The sequence below is a fragment of the Scyliorhinus torazame genome, chromosome 13, assembly GCF_047496885.1.
Source record: "Scyliorhinus torazame isolate Kashiwa2021f chromosome 13, sScyTor2.1, whole genome shotgun sequence".
NCBI classification, from domain to species: Eukaryota; Metazoa; Chordata; class Chondrichthyes; order Carcharhiniformes; family Scyliorhinidae; genus Scyliorhinus; species Scyliorhinus torazame.
Genome location: NC_092719.1, coordinates 211,300,223 through 211,321,106, shown reverse-complemented (window position 1 = coordinate 211,321,106; position 20,884 = coordinate 211,300,223). Strand labels below are relative to the sequence as shown.

At 50.5% G+C, this 20,884-nt stretch overlaps 1 protein-coding gene across 3 annotated transcripts in view; it reads right to left on the bottom strand.

Annotated features, from left to right (window-relative positions):
- col7a1 (collagen, type VII, alpha 1) overlaps nt 1-20,884 on the bottom strand; it is a 404,499-nt gene that overhangs the window by 202,611 nt on the left and 181,004 nt on the right. For all 3 annotated transcript variants that reach the window (XM_072473023.1, XM_072473021.1, XM_072473022.1), the window contains exons 31-35: nt 14,783-14,923; nt 11,710-11,879; nt 11,246-11,284; nt 8,123-8,149; nt 375-488 (exon numbers count right to left, since the gene is read on the bottom strand). In XM_072473023.1, coding sequence (XP_072329124.1) covers nt 375-488; nt 8,123-8,149; nt 11,246-11,284; nt 11,710-11,879; nt 14,783-14,923 — 491 coding nt within the window. The remainder of the gene's footprint in view (nt 1-374; nt 489-8,122; nt 8,150-11,245; nt 11,285-11,709; nt 11,880-14,782; nt 14,924-20,884) is intronic.

The following is a 20,884-nucleotide window of genomic DNA, read 5'->3' as shown; positions in this document are numbered from 1 at the left end:
ACTCTCCAACACCTATATTCTTAAGATCTGTTCCCTGAACGCCTTCTGGTGTGGTCTAACCAAAGCTTTGTTTAGCTGAAGCATGATTTCTCCCTCTACCACCTTGTATTCTAGTGCTCTAAATAGAAAGTCCAGCATCCCATTAGCCTTTTTGATCATTTTCTGTCCCTGTTCATGACATTTTAATGTACCTGGATTCCCTAATTGCCTTCGACCTCCACTGCTTCTAGCTTTTCACCATTTAGAAAGTACTCTCATCCATGCTCCCTAGGTTCAATTTGGACGACCACACATTTACTTGCATTGGAATCCTCGAAGAGCGTGTGGTTGCATTTGGGCAATAAATGAGGACAGGTTGCTTGTTAAGTACTCACCGCAGCGCCTTTCTCACCCTTCAGGCCTGGATGGGCTCCTTCGACCGTGCCTGGGAGCCCTGGTGGTCCAACTGGGCCACGTGGGCCTTGCGGTCCTGGCAAACCTGGAAGACCCTGGACAGTAAAAAACACTGTAAACCATTTCATCATATTGTTCCCTCTGATTTTAGAATTATCCATTACCTGTTAGATTCAGTTTATACTTATCGGTCAGTTTCAATTCCTACATTTATTCCTTGGCCATGTTTTGACCTTAATCAGTCCGCAACGTTGAGTAGGAATGCCATTGAATTAAATAAAGACTTTCTATCACCTGGGAAGTTGGACTGAAATTTTCCAAAGTACCTTTTGTTCCCCTTATTGGCCCAGGTTTTTTTTTTTAACCTGTTTTCTTGTTTCTCTCAGGATATCGCCGTGATGGGTGAGAGGTGTGGGGCGATGTGGCGGGTGGGATGGGGATGAAGTGTGCAGTCGTACTGGCCTGGCCAACATGTTGTGTGGAGAATGCGTATTGGACAGTCAGCCTTTTCATATATTCGTGATCTCACTACCAAACTTGCGAAATGCCTGAGACAGTGGCAAGGAAGAGGAATAATCCCGGCGACAGGGTCTGGAATGTTTGTGGCAGGTGGCCGGAAATTATAATTGCGGTCTTCCCGATCTTTAAATGGATGAAATCGTGGCTCGCCCGGGATCGGATGTTGGACAAAGGAAAACTGTCAACATGGAGGCCATGGAGATGTGATGGAGAGATGGAGCCGGGTGTCATCAGTGGGCACGTGAAAACCTAACCCTCAGTCTTCAGGTGGTCTCAGCAAGGAACCACCAGGAAGAGGAGAGGGCCAAGATAAATCCTTGGGGGAATCCAAAGGTAACACTTCCAGTGAGGACAGGAAGAGAAGACACTGTCATGATATTCAAACACACACATCATGATGGACACACTAACAGGCAAATCAGAGTACACAACACCACAACCAATCACAGACAAGAACACCAACCACATAAAAAGCACGAGCACGACACCTGGAGGTCAGTAGGTCTGGGGAGAAGGAAGCATGAAAGAGCTGTTGAAACACCACAAGCAGGGAGCCCCCCACGTGCAGAGTGCAAAGACCAAGTTGTAAATAGTGAGTTTAAATAAACAAGCGTTGTACCATATGCAACTGTGTTGGCTCTTCTGTGTGTTAGAACACCCAACACCACATGGTACAGGAGTGGATCGATACCTGCCTACCAACCTGCCATTCTGGACATGGACCACACCGGCAAACCGCAGCCGATGCAAGTCACGGGGAACCTAGGCACCAACTGGAAGCTCTACAGGCAGCGATTTGACCTGTACATCCGTGCCACCGAAAAACAGAATGTCTCGGATGATTCGAAGATTGCAATGCTCCTCTTCTACGCAGGCCCCCACCCAAATGATGTCTTTAATTCACTGGTGTTCGAGGAAGGCGAAAACCAGGCCAAATATGACACGGTCATCCTCAAACTGGACCAGCACTTTCAAACTGAAGTAAACGAAACTTTCGAAAGATACATCTTTCAGCAACGCCTGCAAGGTAAGGAGGAGCTTTTTCAACCCTTTTTGACGCACCTCCGGATTCTGGCGCAGTCCTGCGGTTACGGCACCACCACAGAGTCCATGATCAGGGACCAGATTGTTTTTGGCGTTGCCTCCAGTGGCCTACGCCAGCAGCTTCTTAAAATAAAGAGCCTCACCTTAGCGTCTGCTGTGGAAGCCTGTGTCCTCCATGAAAATGCTACCTGCCGTTTTGCCCGATTTCAGGCGTCCGAGTTGGCACGGAGGGGGTCCCCAGCCGTCGAATCGGCAAGCCAGGCCGCCCACGACGTTGAACGCATCCAGGCCGTCGATTTCTTCCCGCCCCACGGCCCGGACGACAGCGGCCGCTTCCCGCGCTTTTCGCGGTCTCCCGCGCAGGTGCGCGCCAAGAATAACGGCCACAACGAGGGACGCACTGCGCAGGCGCGCCCACCGCAAGATCGCACTGCGCATGCGCAGTGGCGCAACGAACGCCGTGACGTCATGACGTGCAGCAAGTGTGGAGGTCTACACTTAAAAGGGCAATGTCCTGCAAAATACCAACAGTGCAACAGATGTGCCATGATAGGCCACTACGCAGCCCGCTGTCGTGCGGCTCAACCCATGGATCCGGCGCATCCTCGACAACCTCGCACACGAGTCAGGACCGTCCAGCCCACGCATCAAGACTTCCAGTTAAGTGATGCAGATGACCAGGATGACTTCAGAGTTGCCGTCATTGATGTCAACAAGGTCAATGCCATCAATCCAGACGATGAGTGGTGTGCCACCCTGACGGTCAACCGATCGCGCGTCGCCTTCCGTCTGGACACCGGCGCATCCGCCAACCTGATTGCTTACTCTGCAGTCCAGGCCATGAAGGTCAAACCACTCATCACACCATCCCGGCTTAAGATGGTTGACTATAACGGGAACGTTATCCCGTCCGTAGGATCTTGCCAGCTACAGGTGACTCACAAGAGGTACACGGCCACACTCCCCTTCGAAGTTGTGGGCTCATCAAAGGACTCGTTACTGGGCGCACAAGCGTGTAAGGTCCTTCACCTGGTACAGCGCATCATGTCTCTCTCTCCAGATGAGATATCCGACTTCCCGGATGCTGAGTTCCACGCGAATCTCCATTCCCTCCTCGCTCACAACCAGGAGGTTTTTGAAGGCATGGGGACATTGCCACACACGTACAAGATTCGACTCAGACCGGACGCCATCCCTGTCGTTCACGCACCTCGCAGGGTTCCTGCGCCTCTCAAAGACCGCCTCAAGGCACAACTGCAGATTCTTCAGGACCAAGGGGTCCTATCCAAGGTCACGGAGCCCACGCCATGGGTCAGCTCCATGGTCTGTGTAAAGAAGCCCTCTGGCGAGCTCCGTATATGTATAGATCCAAAAGATCTGAACAACAACATCATGCGGGAACACTATCCCATCCCGAAACGAGAAGACCTCACCAGCGAGATGGCGCGAGCCAACATATTCACTAAATTGGATGCGTCCAAAGGATTCTGGCAGATCCAACTGGACCCGGCCAGCCGAAGACTATGCACATTCAACACCCCTTTTGGCAGATTCTGCTACAACCGGATGCCATTCGGCATCATTTCGGCATCTGAAGTATTCCACCGCATTATGGAGCAGATGATGGAAGGCATCGAAGGGGTACGTGTATATGTGGACGATATCATCATTTGGTCCACCACTCCGCAGGAACACATGCATCGTCTTCGACGTGTCTTCACCCGCATACGGCAAAATGGCCTGCGTCTCAACCGTGCGAAGTGTGCTTTCGGCCAGACGGAGCTGAAATTCCTCGGGGACCACATCTCAAGGTCCGGGGTCCGTCCCGATGCAGACAAGGTTAGCGCCATCACAGCCATGCCACGACCGGCTGACAAGAAGGCTGTCTTAAGATTCCTGGGCATGGTCAACTTCCTTGGGAAGTTCATTCCCAACCTGGCTTCTCATACAACAAACATGCGCCATCTCGTAAAAAAATCGACGGAATTCAACTGGCACCAGTCGCATCAGCAGGAATGGGAGGAGCTCAAGCACAAACTGGTCACGGCACCAGTGCTGGCCTTCTTTGACGCGACTCGCCCTACAAAGATCTCAACAGACGCCAGCCAATCTGGTATTGGAGCGGTACTCCTGCAAAAAGACAGCACGTCATCATGGGCCCCGGTTGCGTATGCCTCACGAGCCATGACCCCTACCGAACAGCGCTACGCGCAAATCGAAAAAGAATGCCTGGGCTTGTTAACTGGACTGGACAAGTTCCACGACTATGTGTATGGCCTGCCACGATTCACGGTCGAAACTGACCACCGCCCCCTGGTCAACATCATTAACAAAGACCTGAACGACATGACTCCTCGCCTCCAGCGCATCTTACTCAAACTCAGGAGGTACGATTTTGAACTGATCTACACTCCGGGGAAGGAACTCATAGTGGCGGACACTCTTTCCCGAGCAGTGAGCACACCACCAGATGCGGAGGGGTTCGTGCGTCAAATTGAGGCACACGTGACTCTGACAGCAGCAAATATGCCAGCTGATGATCCTTGTCTGGCCCACATACGCGCAGAGACGGCGACTGACCCTCTGCTGCAGCGAGTGATGCGCCACATGACGGAAGGGTGGCTAAAAGGGCAGTGCCCCCAGTTTTATAATGTGCGAGATGATCTCACCAATATAGACGGGGTCCTTATGAAATCGCATAGGATCGTCATTCCACACAGTGTGCGCCAGATGATTCTTCGTCAACTACACGAAGGCCACTTGGGTGTCGAAAAATGCAGACGAAGGGCCCGGGCGGCGGTATATTGGCCGGGTATTAATGAAGACATAGCCAACATGGTGCTCAACTGCACAACCTGTCAGAGGTTTCAGCCGGCGCAACCTCCGGAAACACTTCTACCACACGAGATGGTGACGTCCCCCTGGGCGAAGGTGGGTGTTGACCTATTTCACGCGCTCGGCAGAGATTACATTGTTATTATAGACTACTTCTCAAACTACCCGGAAGTCATGCCTCTCCATGATCTGACGTCGTCCGCAGTCATTGGGGCCTGCAAGGAAACGTTTGCTCGCCATGGCATTCCAAGGACTGTCATGTCAGACAATGGACCTTGTTTTGCCAGCCGTGAATGGTCGTCCTTTGCCGCAGCATATGGTTTCACTCATGTGACATCCAGCCCTCTGCATCCACAATCGAACGGGAAGGCTGAAAAGGGTGTCCACATCGCAAAGCGGCTCCTGTGCAAGGCGGCTGATGCCGGATCGGACTTTAACCTTGCCTTGCTGGCCTATCGATCGGCCCCGTTATCCACGGGCCTCTCGCCAGCGCAGCTACTAATGGGTCGCTCCCTCAGGACGACGGTACCTTCCGTCCTGGCACCGACAACAGACCATGAGGCGGTTCTTCGGGACATGCAACTGCAGCGTGATCGCCAGAAAGGTCGGTACGACACACGAGCGACGGACCTGCCCCCCCTGTCCTCCGGAGACAAAGTACGCGTCCATCAACCGTATGGTGGCTGGTCAGCACCGGCCGAAGTCCTCCGACAAGTGGCTCCCCGCTCGTTCCTGGTTCGCATGCCGGATGGTTCCGTGCGTCGCCGCAATCGGCGCGCCCTTCGCCGACTTCCACGTTCACAGCCACACAACACGCCAGATCCTCAACAGGCTTCCGAGGATGACTTTGTGGAGCTGCCGCACATCACGCCCTTTCCATCGCCACCCATGGCCATGCCTGCACAGCAGCCGGTGGTTCTTGATCCACCCTTAAGGCGGTCAACCCGAATTCGTCGCAAACCCATTAGAATGGACTTATAATACAGTTCATATGTTTAATAAGTTGGACAATTTTACATGATAACCTGTTGTTGTTTATCGTTCCAGATGTCGTCTGACTGGACAACTGTTCAAAATTTTTTTTTCTTCTTCTCTCGTTCGCATTTCTGTTATGTTATGGTACAACTGGATTCATGTGACGCACTCGACATCGCCCCATGTACATAGTTCCGTCATAGACACATGCTGCACACGACACACACACACTCTTAGATGCACTCACGTCACGATCATATTTATTACCACGTAGGCACATATCTTTGTAAAAAGGGGGGATGTCATGATATTCAAACACACACATCATGATGGACACACTAACAGGCAAATCAGAGTACACAACACCACAACCAATCACAGACAAGAACACCAACCACATAAAAAGCACGAGCACGACACCTGGAGGTCAGTAGGTCTGGGGAGAAGGAAGCATGAAAGAGCTGTTGAAACACCACAAGCAGGGAGCCCCCCACGTGCAGAGTGCAAAGACCAAGTTGTAAATAGTGAGTTTAAATAAACAAGCGTTGTACCATATGCAACTGTGTTGGCTCTTCTGTGTGTTAGAACACCCAACACCACAGACACTGTTGAAGATGGTGCGGGCTATAATCAAACAAGGGAAGGTCCACACAAAGGTCAAAGATTACAGAGGTGCTGACAATGATCAGGAGGCCACGGGTATCCTGGTGACAGTCAAATTGAGACTCTGTGCGGACCATGCCAATGCTGTAGCAATGGAGGTCACCTGACCTTCAAGCATCATGGGAAGGCGATGACTTTCCGGGGGAACAGAACACCTTTGGGTTAACCTTCTGTCTGGCATTTCCAGCTTTGCCTCTTTCCCTCCAAGAAGCAGAACAGTAATCAAACATCACAATAAAGCAAAGCTATGCGGTGGAGACTGGGGTTTCAGGATAAATCACCGAAACGACCAACATTTCTTTTTCCAGGGTGTTCTCAACTGGCAAAGATCCCGTTATATCACTGATTCAGAATTATTAACGCATTCCTCGAGCTCTCAATTTGAGAGTCCAGTCACAGAGAGAAATACCTTCCACATTTGAAAAGGCAGGTTTGATACAACCGAGTGTCTTGTTCGACCGTTTCAAAGGGCATTAAAGACTCAACCACATTGCTGTGAGTCTGGAGTCACATGTCGGCCAGACCGGCTAGGAGCGGCAGATTTCCTTCCCTAAACGACATTAGCAAACCAAATGGTTTGTTACAAAATTAACCGGAAAATCGAATTCCTATTTTATTTATTTACTTTTTAAATAAATTTGGAGTACCCAATTCTTTTCTTTCCAAGTAAGGGGCATCCAGAGATTTGTGCGTCGGGCAAGCTGTGCAAGGCAGGATAGTCAAACCAGTTAAAAGTAGTCCCAAGGCCTGACGTCCAGGACGCCTGAAGCTTTATACAGGATGACCAACTATCCCTTATTTTAAGGGATTGTCTCTTATTTTGATTGCCTGGCCTTTTGTCCCTTATTTCTGGAGCAGCTGTGGGAGGCCAAGCCTGGGGGTGTTCTCTTGCCTTTGCCTCTTTGGTTCTTCTTGTGAGCATGTGCATCGTGGCTGTGGGCCACCAGGGGAAATTCAGGTCACCAGCACCCCATCCTCCCACCCCCGTTAGTACGTTCGTCATCACCACCCCCCACACCACTGGTCAAAGTGTCCCATATTTTCTTCCATAAGTGTTGGTCACCCTGCTTGAATGGAATATGGACTGCCTGCTCATTTGAACCCACAATCCAAATGAACGTTTACACTGTCCGTCCCCCCACAATACCCCTCCCCCTCAAGCCCCAGGTATTCATCACGTCCGTAGGATCCACAGAATCCCTACAGTGCAGAAGGAGGTCGTTCGGCTCTTCGAGTCTGCACCGACCCTCTGAAAGAGCACCCCCACCCAGGCCCACTTCCCCGCCCTATCCCCACAATCCCACCGAACCTAAACATCTTTGGACACTGAGCGGCAATTTAGCGTGGCCAATCCACCCAACCTGCACGCGTGGGAGGAAACCGGAGGAAACCCACGCAGACACAGGGAGAAAGTGGAGACTCCGCGCAGTCACCCAAATCCAGACTCGGACCCGGGTTCCTGTCGCTGTGGGGCAGCAGTGCTAACCACTGTGCCACCATCCTCCCAGTTTAATACAGTATAGGTGAAAGAAAATACCCAAAAAAGAGTAAACTAATTAAATAATATTGGAGAGATATAAAGGAAAGCAACAGCAATAGAAACAGAGGAGTCAAAGTTTACTTGAGTAAAATAACCGTGCCAAATTTTGACCAAGAATTTCTACATTAAGCCACTTGTTACTGTGCCACTTACATTTCTTCCTGGTTCCCCTTTGTCACCCTGTAAAAAAACAGATACTTCCATGAAACTTAGACAAAATGAAAACAAAATTCTTAATTCAGAGGGTTTGAGTCTTTGGAATTCTCCCGAATGCTACACATGCTCTGTCGCTGAGTATATTTAAGGCCCGAATTTGGTGATAGAAGATAGAACATACAGGGCAGAAGGAGGCCATTCGGCCCATCGAGTCTGCACCAACCCACTTAAACCCTCACTTCCACCCTATCCCCCTAACCCAAAAACCCCACCCAACCTTGTTGGGCATTAAGGGCAATTTATCATGGCCAATCCACCTAACCTGCACGTCTTTGGACTGTGGGAGGAAACCGGAGCACCCGGAGGAATCCCACGCGGACGCGAGGAGAACGTGCAGACCCAGCGGGGAATCGGACCTGGGACCCTGGCGCTGTGAAACCACAGTGCTGACCACTATGCTACCGTGCTGCCCCCAAAAGGGCAGAAGGAGACCTGCAAACAGCTTGCAAGTCGGAGGTGACCTGTTAAGAATGGTTGTCCGTCCCTAAGATCTGCTGGCCAAAGGGATGGCCCACAACTCAGCAGAGCCACTAGGAGCAGTGGCCACCAGTAGGACTGCACCTGGAGGAAGAGCTCACATCAATGGCTAAGTGCCCTTGCCATCGGGAGAGAGGGATCTAAAGTTGGCATCACAGAATAATATCCACATTCTACTGTCAGGAACTGTTGTACACTCCACTGAAGTGACATTATGTCGCCGGGGGAGGGATAATGCTAACATGGGGGGTTAAAGGAGCAGGGAAACCCACTAATGATAGTAAAATGCATAGTAATGGGGTTCCTCACCTTTCATGGCAAGAACCTCATTGTGCCATCGGCGGGTGGGGGGGTTGGAGGGGGCAATCGGACTGGAAGATTCCGACAACGTAAAAGCCACTTGGGGACTCCCGTTGGATTCTCCACTCCTGCCGCCATTCCTGCCCAGGGCGGGAAAATCCCGGTCTCGGTCTCCCCTCCCTAAATGCTCCAACCCCCCAGCTGCCTTTTGACACTCAGAGACTATACCAAGAATATTAAACGGGTGGAAGCTCTTTCAGGTCCGGGCAGAAACCGAGAATGCAAGTGCTGGGGAGACTTTGATAAATACACACGGGTAACAATTCATGTTCATTCACTGCGAAGGGGGAATTGCATTAGGTAGAGCTCAACTCCCTGACAGGAGATGTTTTACGGGTAGAAGCTGCTACTTCCAGCAGAGCACCTGCCCCCACCCCTCCCCCTCCCATCCCCCCGCGCGAGCACATAGGGCGGCTGCTAGGGTTCATCGGGGGGGGGGGGGTCTACGCACTGGGCAGAGGGCACACCCACCACTGGCGAAATGCCAGCAGCAATCAGAAGAGGACATCAATAGGCCACTTCACTGGCTGAATAGGGCTCAGGTGCATTCCCCCTTGGACAAGAGAGGTTTGAGAGGAGATTTGATATAAGTATTCAGAATCATGATAGAATCAACAAATCGGCAGTGCAGAAGGAGGCCATTCGGCCCATCGAGTCTACACCAGCCCTTGAAAGAGCACCCTACCCGAGCCCACACACCCATCCCATCCTCACAAGTCCACCCAACCTTTGCACACTCAGGGGCAATTTAGCACGGCCAATCCACTTAACCGGCACATCTTTGGACTGTGGGAGGAAACCGCAGAACCCGGAGGAAACCCACGCACACACGGGGAGAACGTGCAGACTCCGCACAGGCAGTCAACCGAGGCTGGAATTGAACCTGGGTCCCTGGAGCTGTGAGGCAGCAGTGCTAACCACTGTGCCACCGTGCCACCCACAAACAGTCAATGATAGTTGTCACTGTCACCATTCACTGAAATTAGCTTCATATTCCAGATGCATTAATTGAATTCAAATTCAGCCTGTTGCCGTGTTGGGATTTGAACCCACATTCCCAGAGCATTACCCTGCATCTCTGGATGACTAATCCAGTGACATTACCATTACACCACGGTCTCATAGAATGTACAGTGCAGAAGGAGGCCATTCGGCCAATCGAGTCCGCACCGGCCCGTGGAAAGAGTACCCCACCCAAGCCCACATCCCCCACCCTATCCCCGTAACCCAGTAACCCCACCCAACCCAACCTTTATTTTTTTGGACACTAAGGGCAATTTTGGACACTAAGGGCAATTCCCATTGGCCAATCCACCCAACCGCCACATCTTTGGACTGTGGGGGGAAGCAGGAGCACCCGGAGGAAACCCACGCAGACACGGGGGGAACGTGCAGACTCCGCACAGACAGTGACCCAGCGGGGAATCGAACCTGGGACCCTGGAGCTGTGAAACAACTGTGCTAACCCCTGTGCTCATAACAAAGAGGGAAAACTGTTCTCATTGGTGGAAAGATCAAGAACATGACGGCACGGATTTCTGCCAATTTCATAGAATTTACAGTGCAGAAGGAGGCCATTCGGCCCATCGAGTCTGCACCGGCTCTTGGAAAGAGTACCCTACTCAAGGTCAACACCTCCACCCTATCCCCATCACCCAGTAACCCCACCCAACACTAAGGGCAATTTTGGACACTAAGGGCAATTTATCATGGCCAATCCACCTAACCTGCACATCTTTGGACTGTGGGAGGAAACCGGAGCACCTGGAGGAAACCCACGCACACACGGGGAGGATGTGCAGACTCCGCACAGACAGTGACCCAAGCTGGAATCGAACCTGGGACCCTGAAGCTGTGAAGCAATTGTGCTATCCACAATGCGACCGTGCTGCCCTAAATTTGACGAAAGAGGCAATGGTAACATGAGGAAAAACATTTATTGCACCACGAGTGATTACGATCTGAAACCACACTACCCAAGAGTGGGGTGAATTCAACCATGACCTGTAAAATAGAATTGGATCATTATTTGAAGAGGAAGGATTTGCAGGGATATGGGGATTTAGCAGGGAGTGGCACTAGCTCTTGAAGAGAGCCAGCATGATGTTGATCGGCCAAAAAACCGCCTTCTACACGATAACCATTCTACGATGAGAGCTTCAGCTCGTTACAACAGTGCAGCTAAAACGGCTTGTGAGGAGAAAATACTTTTGCAGTACCCACCGTCGGACACTGGGTGGTGCAGGGGCCTGGTCTAACTGTCTGAAATAAAAAGATTGCAAAGTAAATCTTACTTCCATTGAGGCAAAACTGTACTTTCCGTTCAATAAACCTGGTTACAACAACAACAACGTTTATTAATATAGCACCTGTAACATGGCAAAATGGCATTTCCGAGGAGAGTTCGCATAAAACGTTTAACGTGAGCAACATGAGGAAATATTAAGCCAAGTGGAAATAGGTTTTAAAGAATGACTTAAGGTAGAACAAAGAGGCGAGAGGTTTAGGAGGAAAACACAGAGCCTTGGGCACAGGCATGACCACCAATGTTGGAGCCATTAAGGTTGGGGTTACGCAGGAGGACCCGAGGAGCTATAGGTGAAACAAAGGCAATGGCAGAGTGAGGGAGTGCAGTTATTTTACCGCATTCACTGGTGTGAATTGTGCTACGAAAGACTGTCACTTACATCTGGCTTGCTGGCGGCTATGCATATCACATCAGCAAGGGCCCCTTCAAACTGGGTGAGTGAGTCGAAGCTCTCTGCGTAGACAATGTTCTTAGAGTCTCCGTCGGTAACGATGCTCCTCAGTTCAGTAATATCCGCATCACCAACGCCTACCGCGTACATATGGATGCCTAACATTGAGACGAAGGACATTAGGATTATGAGGTTTGAATCACACTTCAAAGTTTTTTTCTTGTTTTGTTATGGTACAACCTCGTTAGCATGACACACCCGACATCGCCCCATGTATATGGTTACGCCACATGCACCTGCTGTAAATATCACGCACACACACTTTTAGCTGCACTCAGGACACATTCATATTTATAACCACGTAGGCACATAATCTTGTAAAAAAGGGGGATGTCATGATATTCAAACACACACATCATGATAGACAGACCAACAGACAAATTAGCACACATAACACGACAGCCAATCACAGACAAGGACAGAGACAGTATAAGACAAGAAACACGACACCTGGTGGTCAGTCCATCTAGAGACCAGGACAAGGACAGGACCTGATTAATAACACACTCAGGGAGTCACCACGTGCAGAGTACCAAGACAGATCTGTAAATAGCAAGTTGGACTAAAACAGCGTTGTACCAAATGCAACCGTGTTGGTTCATCTGTACCTCAGAACACCCAACACCACAGTGAGCACCTACCGTGCATCCCCCCGTGCGCCCCCCTTTACACACCCCGCCGGCGCCGCTACCCCCGGCCCTGCCTAGTCCCCCTGCCCCGACCCGGACCGAAGCTCCGACCGCTGTGCTCCCGGATGTGCCCTCAACCGGGACGTCCGTGCCCGCCGCACCACCGCCCGAATTGAGTAAGTCGCTGAGGACGATCCGGCCACTGAGACGGATGGACCTATGATGGCACTTCACCCCCGCCGGACTCTTTTAAACAGGGGGTGAATGTGATGAACGGTTACTGCCTTATCATCATGTAAGGTGATGGCCCCTTTAAGACCGGGCTTGGAACCCTGGGGACTCCGCCTCTGGCTCCGCCCATCTGTGAGCCAGATATAAAGGGCTGCCTCATGGGCTGTGTAGCAGTCAGCACTTGTCTCAGCTCTAACATAGTTCTTAGTCTAATAAAGCCTTCTTTACAGTTTAATCTCTAAGCTTCGTTATTGAGGGTATCTCAGCTATTTTATTTCTTTTTTAAGTGCTACTTTTTAAAAAGGTTTTCGGGCTGTGGGTATTGACAATGCAGATTTATTGCCTCTCTCTAGTTGCCCTCAAGAAGGCGATGATGTGCTGGCTCCTTCTTGACCTGCCACAGGATATGAAGGGCAGAAACACCCACACTGGTGGGGGGGGGGTAAGGGTATTCCGGAATTTTAAAAATTCTCTCATGCCCACTGGCAAAGCCATCATTTGTTGCCAGTCCCGAATTGAACATAGCAGCGAGCTATTTCAGAGGGCAGTTAATAATAATAATCTTTATTATTGTCACAAGTAGGCTTACATTAACACTGCAATGAAGTTACTGCGAAAAGCCCCTAGTTGCCACATTCCGGCGCCTGGTCGGGTACACGGAGGGAGAATTCAGAATGTCCAATTCACCTAACAAGCACGTTTTTTGGGACTTGTGGGAGGAAAACCGGAGCACCGGAGGAAACCCACGCAGACACGGGGAGAAAGTGCAGGCTCCGCACAGACAGTGATCCAAGATGGGAATCGAACCTGGGACCCTGGAGCTGTGAAGAAACAGTGCTAACCAAAGTGTCAGCCACATTGCTCTTGGCCTTGGGTCGCATGCAGATCAACAGGTTTCCTTCTCAAAAGGAAGAGGAACCAGAAGGGTTTTTAAAAGACGCTAATAGTTCATACGGCCAAAATTACTGAGACTAGTTTTACAGTCCAGACCCATTGGCCGGCCTTCTCCCACCATTCACTGGTGGCCGAAATCTCTGGTCACACCGATATCGCATCCCAGGCAACATGAGGTGGCTTGAATGGATAATCCCGTTGACAGCAATGGGAACAGAGAATCTTGCCAGCCAGCGAACGCACGCTACCTCCCGCTGCTGAGAAAAACATGGCTGGGAGTCCGGAGAATTCCGTCCATTATTTAAATTCCATGGTGGGATTTGAATCTATGTCCCCGGAGCGTTCAGCCTGGGGATTACTGGTCCAGTGTCATCCCCACTATGCCACCAACTCCCCCACGCTGTGGCTCAGTCGCAGTGAAGAAACAATAGAGTTCCAAGTCAGGATGGCGCGAGACATGGAGGGGGAGTACGGCAGGTGGCGTTCCCATGCACTTTGACCCATGCCAAAAACAAATCATGTATTCATTAAGGTCAAAAGGATATCATTCCGCCCATCTTCCCTGTGTCAGTCCCTTGAAACAGCCATCCAGTTAATTCCACCATGCTCCCCGCTTTCATAGAATTTACAGTGCAGAAGGAGGCCATTCGGCCCATCGAGTCTACACCAGCTCTTGGAAAGAGCACCCTACCCAAGATCCACACCTCCACCCTATCCCCATAACCCAGTAACCCCACCCAACACTTAAGGGCAATTTTGGACATTAAGGGCAATTTTAGCATGGCCAATCCACCTAACCTGCGCATCTTTGGACTGTGGGAGGAAACCAGAGCACCCGGAGGAAACCCACGCGTACACGGGGAGGATGTGCAGACTCCGCACAGACAGCGACCCAAGCTGGGAAACGAACCTGGGATCCTGGAGCTGTGAAGCAATTGTGCTATCCACAATGCTACCGTGCTTCCTCTTAGCCCTGCAAAGCGTTTCCCTTCGTGTCTTGTTCTGGGTGATGGAGGCCTTGGATTTGGGAGGTGCTACATTCCATTTCCTTTGCAAAAGTGGTTGAGTGTTTTAATCCCGCCAGTGTTTTGCGGTGAGGAATTCCACATTCCAACAACCCTCTGCATATATTTGAAAAATTCTCCTACTTTCCTCCCTATGACAATGGCACTCACCTCCACCCCCAACCCCAAAGATATCCGTTCATTGAACGAGGTGAGGGAGTGATGAGGAATACAGGAACATACCTGCAGCCTGTGCCCTCCTGACAGCCTCGGTAACTCTGTCTTCTGACTTCCCGTCTGTCAGCAGCACCAACAGGAAAGGGACCTGTGGCCTGCGCCCTGCCCCGAGAAATATGTAATCCAGGACAAAATTGATCGCTTTCCCTGTGGAAGAACAGAAAGGGAGATAATAAAGGGAAAAGAAAATAATTCGCAAAGTTACACACAACGTTCAACATCATTATCCCGACGAGACTTGTAACCAAACTCCGCAATCTTGGACTTGACCGCTCCCTGTGCAGCTGGATCCTTGACTTCCTCACCAACAGACCGCCATCTGTCAGGATAGGCAACAGCACCTCTTCTACTATAGTCCTCAACACCGGGCCCTGCAATGATGTGTGCTCAGTCCTCTACTGTACTCCCTATACACACACGACTGTATGGTAAGATTTAACTCCAACTCAATCTATAAAGTTACGGATGATACGACTGTGGTGGGCAGTATCTCAAACAGCACCGAATCAGACTACAGGAGGGAGATAAATCACTTGGTTGCATGGTGCACCAAAAACATCCTCTCTCTAAATGTTGGAAAGACCAAGGAACTGATCATCGACTTCAGGAAGCGTAGCACGACACACACTCCCGTCTGCATCAATGGCTCCGAAGTGGAGATGGTCGATAGCTTTAAGTTCCTGGGGGTCACCATCATCAACAATCTGCCCTGGTCCACTCACGTTGATGCAACAGTCAAGAAAGCCCAACAACGTCTCTACTTCCTACGGAAGCTAAAGAAATTTGGCATGTCTGCATCGACTCTCACAAACTTCTACAGATGTGCCAGAGAGAGTATCCTATCCCGGCTGCATCACAGCCTGGCATGGCAACTGCTCGGCCCAAGATTGCAAGAAACTGCAGAACATGGTGAACAACTCAGCCCAACGTATCACACAAGCTTGCCACCCTCGCATTGATTCTGTCTACACCTCCCGCTGCCTCAGGAAGGCAGACAGCATTGTCAGAGACCCCTCCCACCCAGGCATTGCCTTCTTCCAGACCCTTCCATCAGGCAGAACATAGAACATAGAACATAGAACAGTACAGCACAGAACAGGCCCTTCGGCCCTCGATGTTGTGCCGAGCATTGTCCGAAACCAAGATCAAGCTATCCCACTCTCTGTCATTCTGGTGTGCTCCATGTGCCCATCCAATAACCGCTTGAAAGTTCCGAAAGTGTCCGACTCCATCATCACAGCAGGCAGTCCATTCCACACCCTAACCACTCTCTGAGTAAAGAACCTACCTCGGACATCCCTCCTATATCTCCCACCCTGAATCTTAAAGTTTGCCCCCTTGTAACAGCTACATCCACCCGAGGAAATAGTCTCTGAATGCCCACTCTACCCCCCTCATTATCTTAAAAACCTCGATTAAGTCGCCTCTCATACTCCTCCGCTCCAAAGAGAAAAGCCCTAGCTCCCTCAACCTTTCCTCATAAGACCTATCCTGCAAACCAGGCAGCATCCTGGTAAATCTCCTTTGCACCCTTTCCAATGCTTCCACATTCTTCCTATAATGAGATGACCAGAACTGCACAAAATACTCCAAATGTGGTCTCACCAAGGTCATGTATAGTTGCAGCATAACCCCGCGGCTCTTAAACTCAAGCCCCCTGTTAATAAACGCTAACACACTATAGGCCTTCTTCACAGCTCTATCCACTTGAGTGGCAACCTTCAGAGATCTGCAGAAGATACAGAAGTCTGAAGATCTGTACATCCAGACATAGGAACAACTTCTTCCCCGCAGCTACTTGACTCCTCAGCAACTCCCCCTCGGACTGATCTGTTCCCTGTAAGAACACTATTCACGATGCCCTATGCTGCTCTTGCTCATGTATTTGCTTTGTTTGGCCCCTTGTTCCGCACTGTAACCAATCACTGTTTGTCGATGTACCATTTGTCAATGTACTCTGTTGATTATTCTTTTGTCTACTATTTACGTTTACTGTACTGTTTACGTTCCCTCGGCCGCAGAAAAATACTTTTCACTGTACTTCGGTACATATGACAATAAATCAAATCAAATCAAAATCAAATCAAATCAAATACAGCAGCTCCCATGACTTTGGGAAACGTGGCAACCAGTTCAGGCAAAGCACGACCCCACAAAACAGCAAACAATCAATGATTAGCCGATCTGATTTGATTTTATTAGCATCAGCTGAGAGATCAATACGGCACCAGGGAGAATTCCCACTGTTTCTTCTGAATCGGTTTAGCATCTCCGCCAAGATTGTGATGGCAAACTGTGCAAGAAATGGCTCAAACAATCCTAAGGTACAGATAGCCTGCTTTTAAAAACAAATAAACACCGGTACTGGCCTTAACATGACGGAACATGTAAGTGTTCTAAATGTATGTAACTGGACGGATTATTGTCTGCTGTGCTGAAAGTTGCATGTACAAGGGCACCATGTTTAAAGAGAGAAGAACCTCAATCAGTAATTTGGAAAGAAATGAGGGAACAAAAATCTGTGCTTGGCAATCCAGGAAGTTCCGCTTCAGCTGCACCTTCAGTGGTGGGATTCAGTCACTTCCTGGGTTTGCAAGGCCAATGGAAGAGCATCCATTAACCACGGACAAACATCTCTGGCATTCTGCATAACCGTAATGGGCGGACGTTCTGACGCCCATTCATCCTTGGGTGGCAGAACGGGCTCGGTCGTCATGTAGCCATCCACCCCCAACCCTGCGCCATCCTGTCCCATGCAGTCCGCAATTATTTCCTCTGGGGAGCGCAAGTCACTTCATTGAGCTGGATCTCACGTTTAATGTTTTATTATTATTCATGCGATGTCAGCGTCACCGAAAAAGGACAGCATCTATTGCCCTCGAAACAGTGATGGTGAACCATCTTCTTGAACCATTGTCGTCCTTGGGATGTAGGTATATCCACAAGGATCTCTATAACAGTTTGCTACAGCTAAGAGGCTCTCTGAAAGCAAAGTACTGAGGATGCCGGAGACCTGAAATAAAAACAGAAAATGCTGAAACCGGTTCCAAAGAAGAGTCATATCGGACTCAAAACGTTAACTCTGCTTCTTTCTCAATGCTGCCGGACCTGCTGCGATTGGCCAGCACTTACTGTTTTTAAAGAGTTACGACTCAATCGTGCGGGAGGCCACATCAAAAATGGATATCAGGGGCGGGATTCTCCCCTACCGGGCGGGGCGGGGGTCCTGGTGGGATGGAGTGGCGGGAACCACTCCGGCGTCGGGCCGCCCCAAAGGTGCGGAGCCCTCACCTTTAGGGGCTAGGCTCGCGCCGGAGTGGTTGCCGTCCCGCCGGCTGGCGTGGAAGGCCTTTGGCGCCACGCCAGACAGGGCCGAAGGGACTTCGCCGGCCAGCGGAAGTCCGCGCATGCGCGGGAGCATCAGCGGCTGCTGACGTCATCCCCGCGCATGCGTGGGGGGGGGGGGGCACTCCCACGTTGGCCATCGCGGAGGCTATGGCCAACGTGGAAGGAAAAGAGTGCCCCCACGACACATGCCCGCCCGCGGATCGGTGGGCCCCGATCACAGGCCAGACCACCGTGGGGGTACCCCTCCCCCCCCGGGGCCAGATCCCCCCCCCCCCCCCGGAGCCCGCCCGCGCCGCCTGCTCCCGCGGGTAAGGGAGGTGGTTTGATTCATGCTGGCGGGACCGGCATTACAGCAGCGGGACTTCGGCCCATCGCGACCCGGCGAGGTGTCGAAGAACCCCGCCCCAGATTTCTGGCTTCACTGCATCGGCCAGCATTCATTGCCCATCCCCAGCTTCCATTGGGAAGGTGGTGGTGAGCGGCCTTCTTGAACCACTAAAGTCCCTCAGGTGTAGGCACGCCCACAGTGCTGTTAAGGAAGGAATTCCAGGATTTGAATGAATGAATGAAAATCGCTTATTGTCACAAGTAGGCTTCAATGAAGTTACTGTGAAAAGCCCCTAGTCGCCACATTCCGGCGCCTGTTCGGGGAGGCTGGTACGGGAATTGAACCGTGCTGCTGGCCTGCCTTGGTCTGCTTTAAAAGCCAGTGATTTAGCCCAATGTGCTAAACAGCCCCAGCGACAGTGAAGGAACGCCGATATATTTCCAAGTCAGGATGTTGGGTAGCCTGGAGGGGAAACTCAGGGCGGTGGTCATCCCAGGGATGTGCTGTCCTTTAAGATCAGAGTCAACATTCCTGTCTTGACAGTGGCACCTGCTGCTACACCAGGACCTTACCAATCCTGCTGCCTGCCTCCCATCGTGCCAGCCTGTATGGCTAAGACCACTGAAACAAGGAATATCAGAAGAGGCCCTGTGGCAGCAGCAATGGAACCAGCACATCACCGTTATAAACCACCTCTTCATCACGGATCCCACAGCCTGCCCTCCCGGCTTCAATCTGCCACGCCAACACTGGGCACCACTCGACCGCAATGGGCAAGGCCTTTATGCAGCAAATCAGCACGAGTGGGGCCTTTGCAGGGATCCCAGACTGCAGCTCTGGTGCCCCCCCCCCCCCAATCAATGACTCACATCATTGAACACTGCCCCCTGACAAGATTCAGCGGAGGGCTCAGAGAGCTCCATTTAAGCACTGCGGAAGCTATTGCCGGCTTGGTGATTACTGCACATGCTGGAACAAAATACCCAACGCTGTGCTGACAATAAAGGGCAGTGTCACCTTATGTGAAGAAGGCCACCCTCCTCCCAATCATGTTGGCAACAGCCGCCCTCTGATAAGTCACCCGAATTAACCACCGTGTGGGCCGAACGGAATCGGCAAGGATTGTCAGCTGAATCAACCGCACCTTCTGGAGGATGGGTCACTTCATCTCATCGACTGCACCATCCTCCTCAAAATCGCTGGGTTCCATTACGCCCAGTGGGTTAATTGTACATCAAGAGAGTGTTAAATGTATTCAGGAGGTGAGCATCCATCAGGGCCTCACACACACACACACACACACACACACACACACACACACACAATCACACACAGACACACACAATCACACACACACACATACACACACACACACAAACACACACACAATCACACACAATCACACACACACACACACAATCACACACACACACACTCACACACACAATCATACACACACACAATCACACACACACAATCATACACACACACAATCACACACACACAATCACACACACTCACAATCACAATCACACACACACAATCACACACACACTCACACAATCACAAACACACACACACACATACATACACACACACAAACACACACACAATCACACACAATCACACACAATCACACACACACACACACAATCACACACACACACACTCACACACACAATCATACACACACACAATCACACACACACAATCATACACACACACAATCACACACACACAATCACACACACTCACAATCACAATCACACACACACAATCACACACACACTCACACAATCACAAACACACACACACACACACAATCACAGTCACACACACACACAATCACACACACACAATCACAAACACACACAATCACACACACACACAATCATACACACACAATCATACACACACACACAATCACACACACACAATCACACACAGTCACACACACACACACTCACACACACAATCATACACACACACAATCACACACACACAATCATACACACACACAATCACACACACACAATCACACACACTCACAATCACAATCACACACACACAATCACACACACACTCACACAATCACAAACACACACACACACACACATACATACACACACACAAACACACACACAATCACACACAATCACACACACACACACAATCACACACACACACACTCACACACACAATCATACACACACACAATCACACACACACAATCATACACACACACAATCACACACACACAATCACACACACTCACAATCACAATCACACACACACAATCACACACACACTCACACAATCACAAACACACACACACACACACACAATCACAGTCACACACACACACAATCACACACACACAATCACAAACACACACAATCACACACACACACAATCATACACACACAATCATA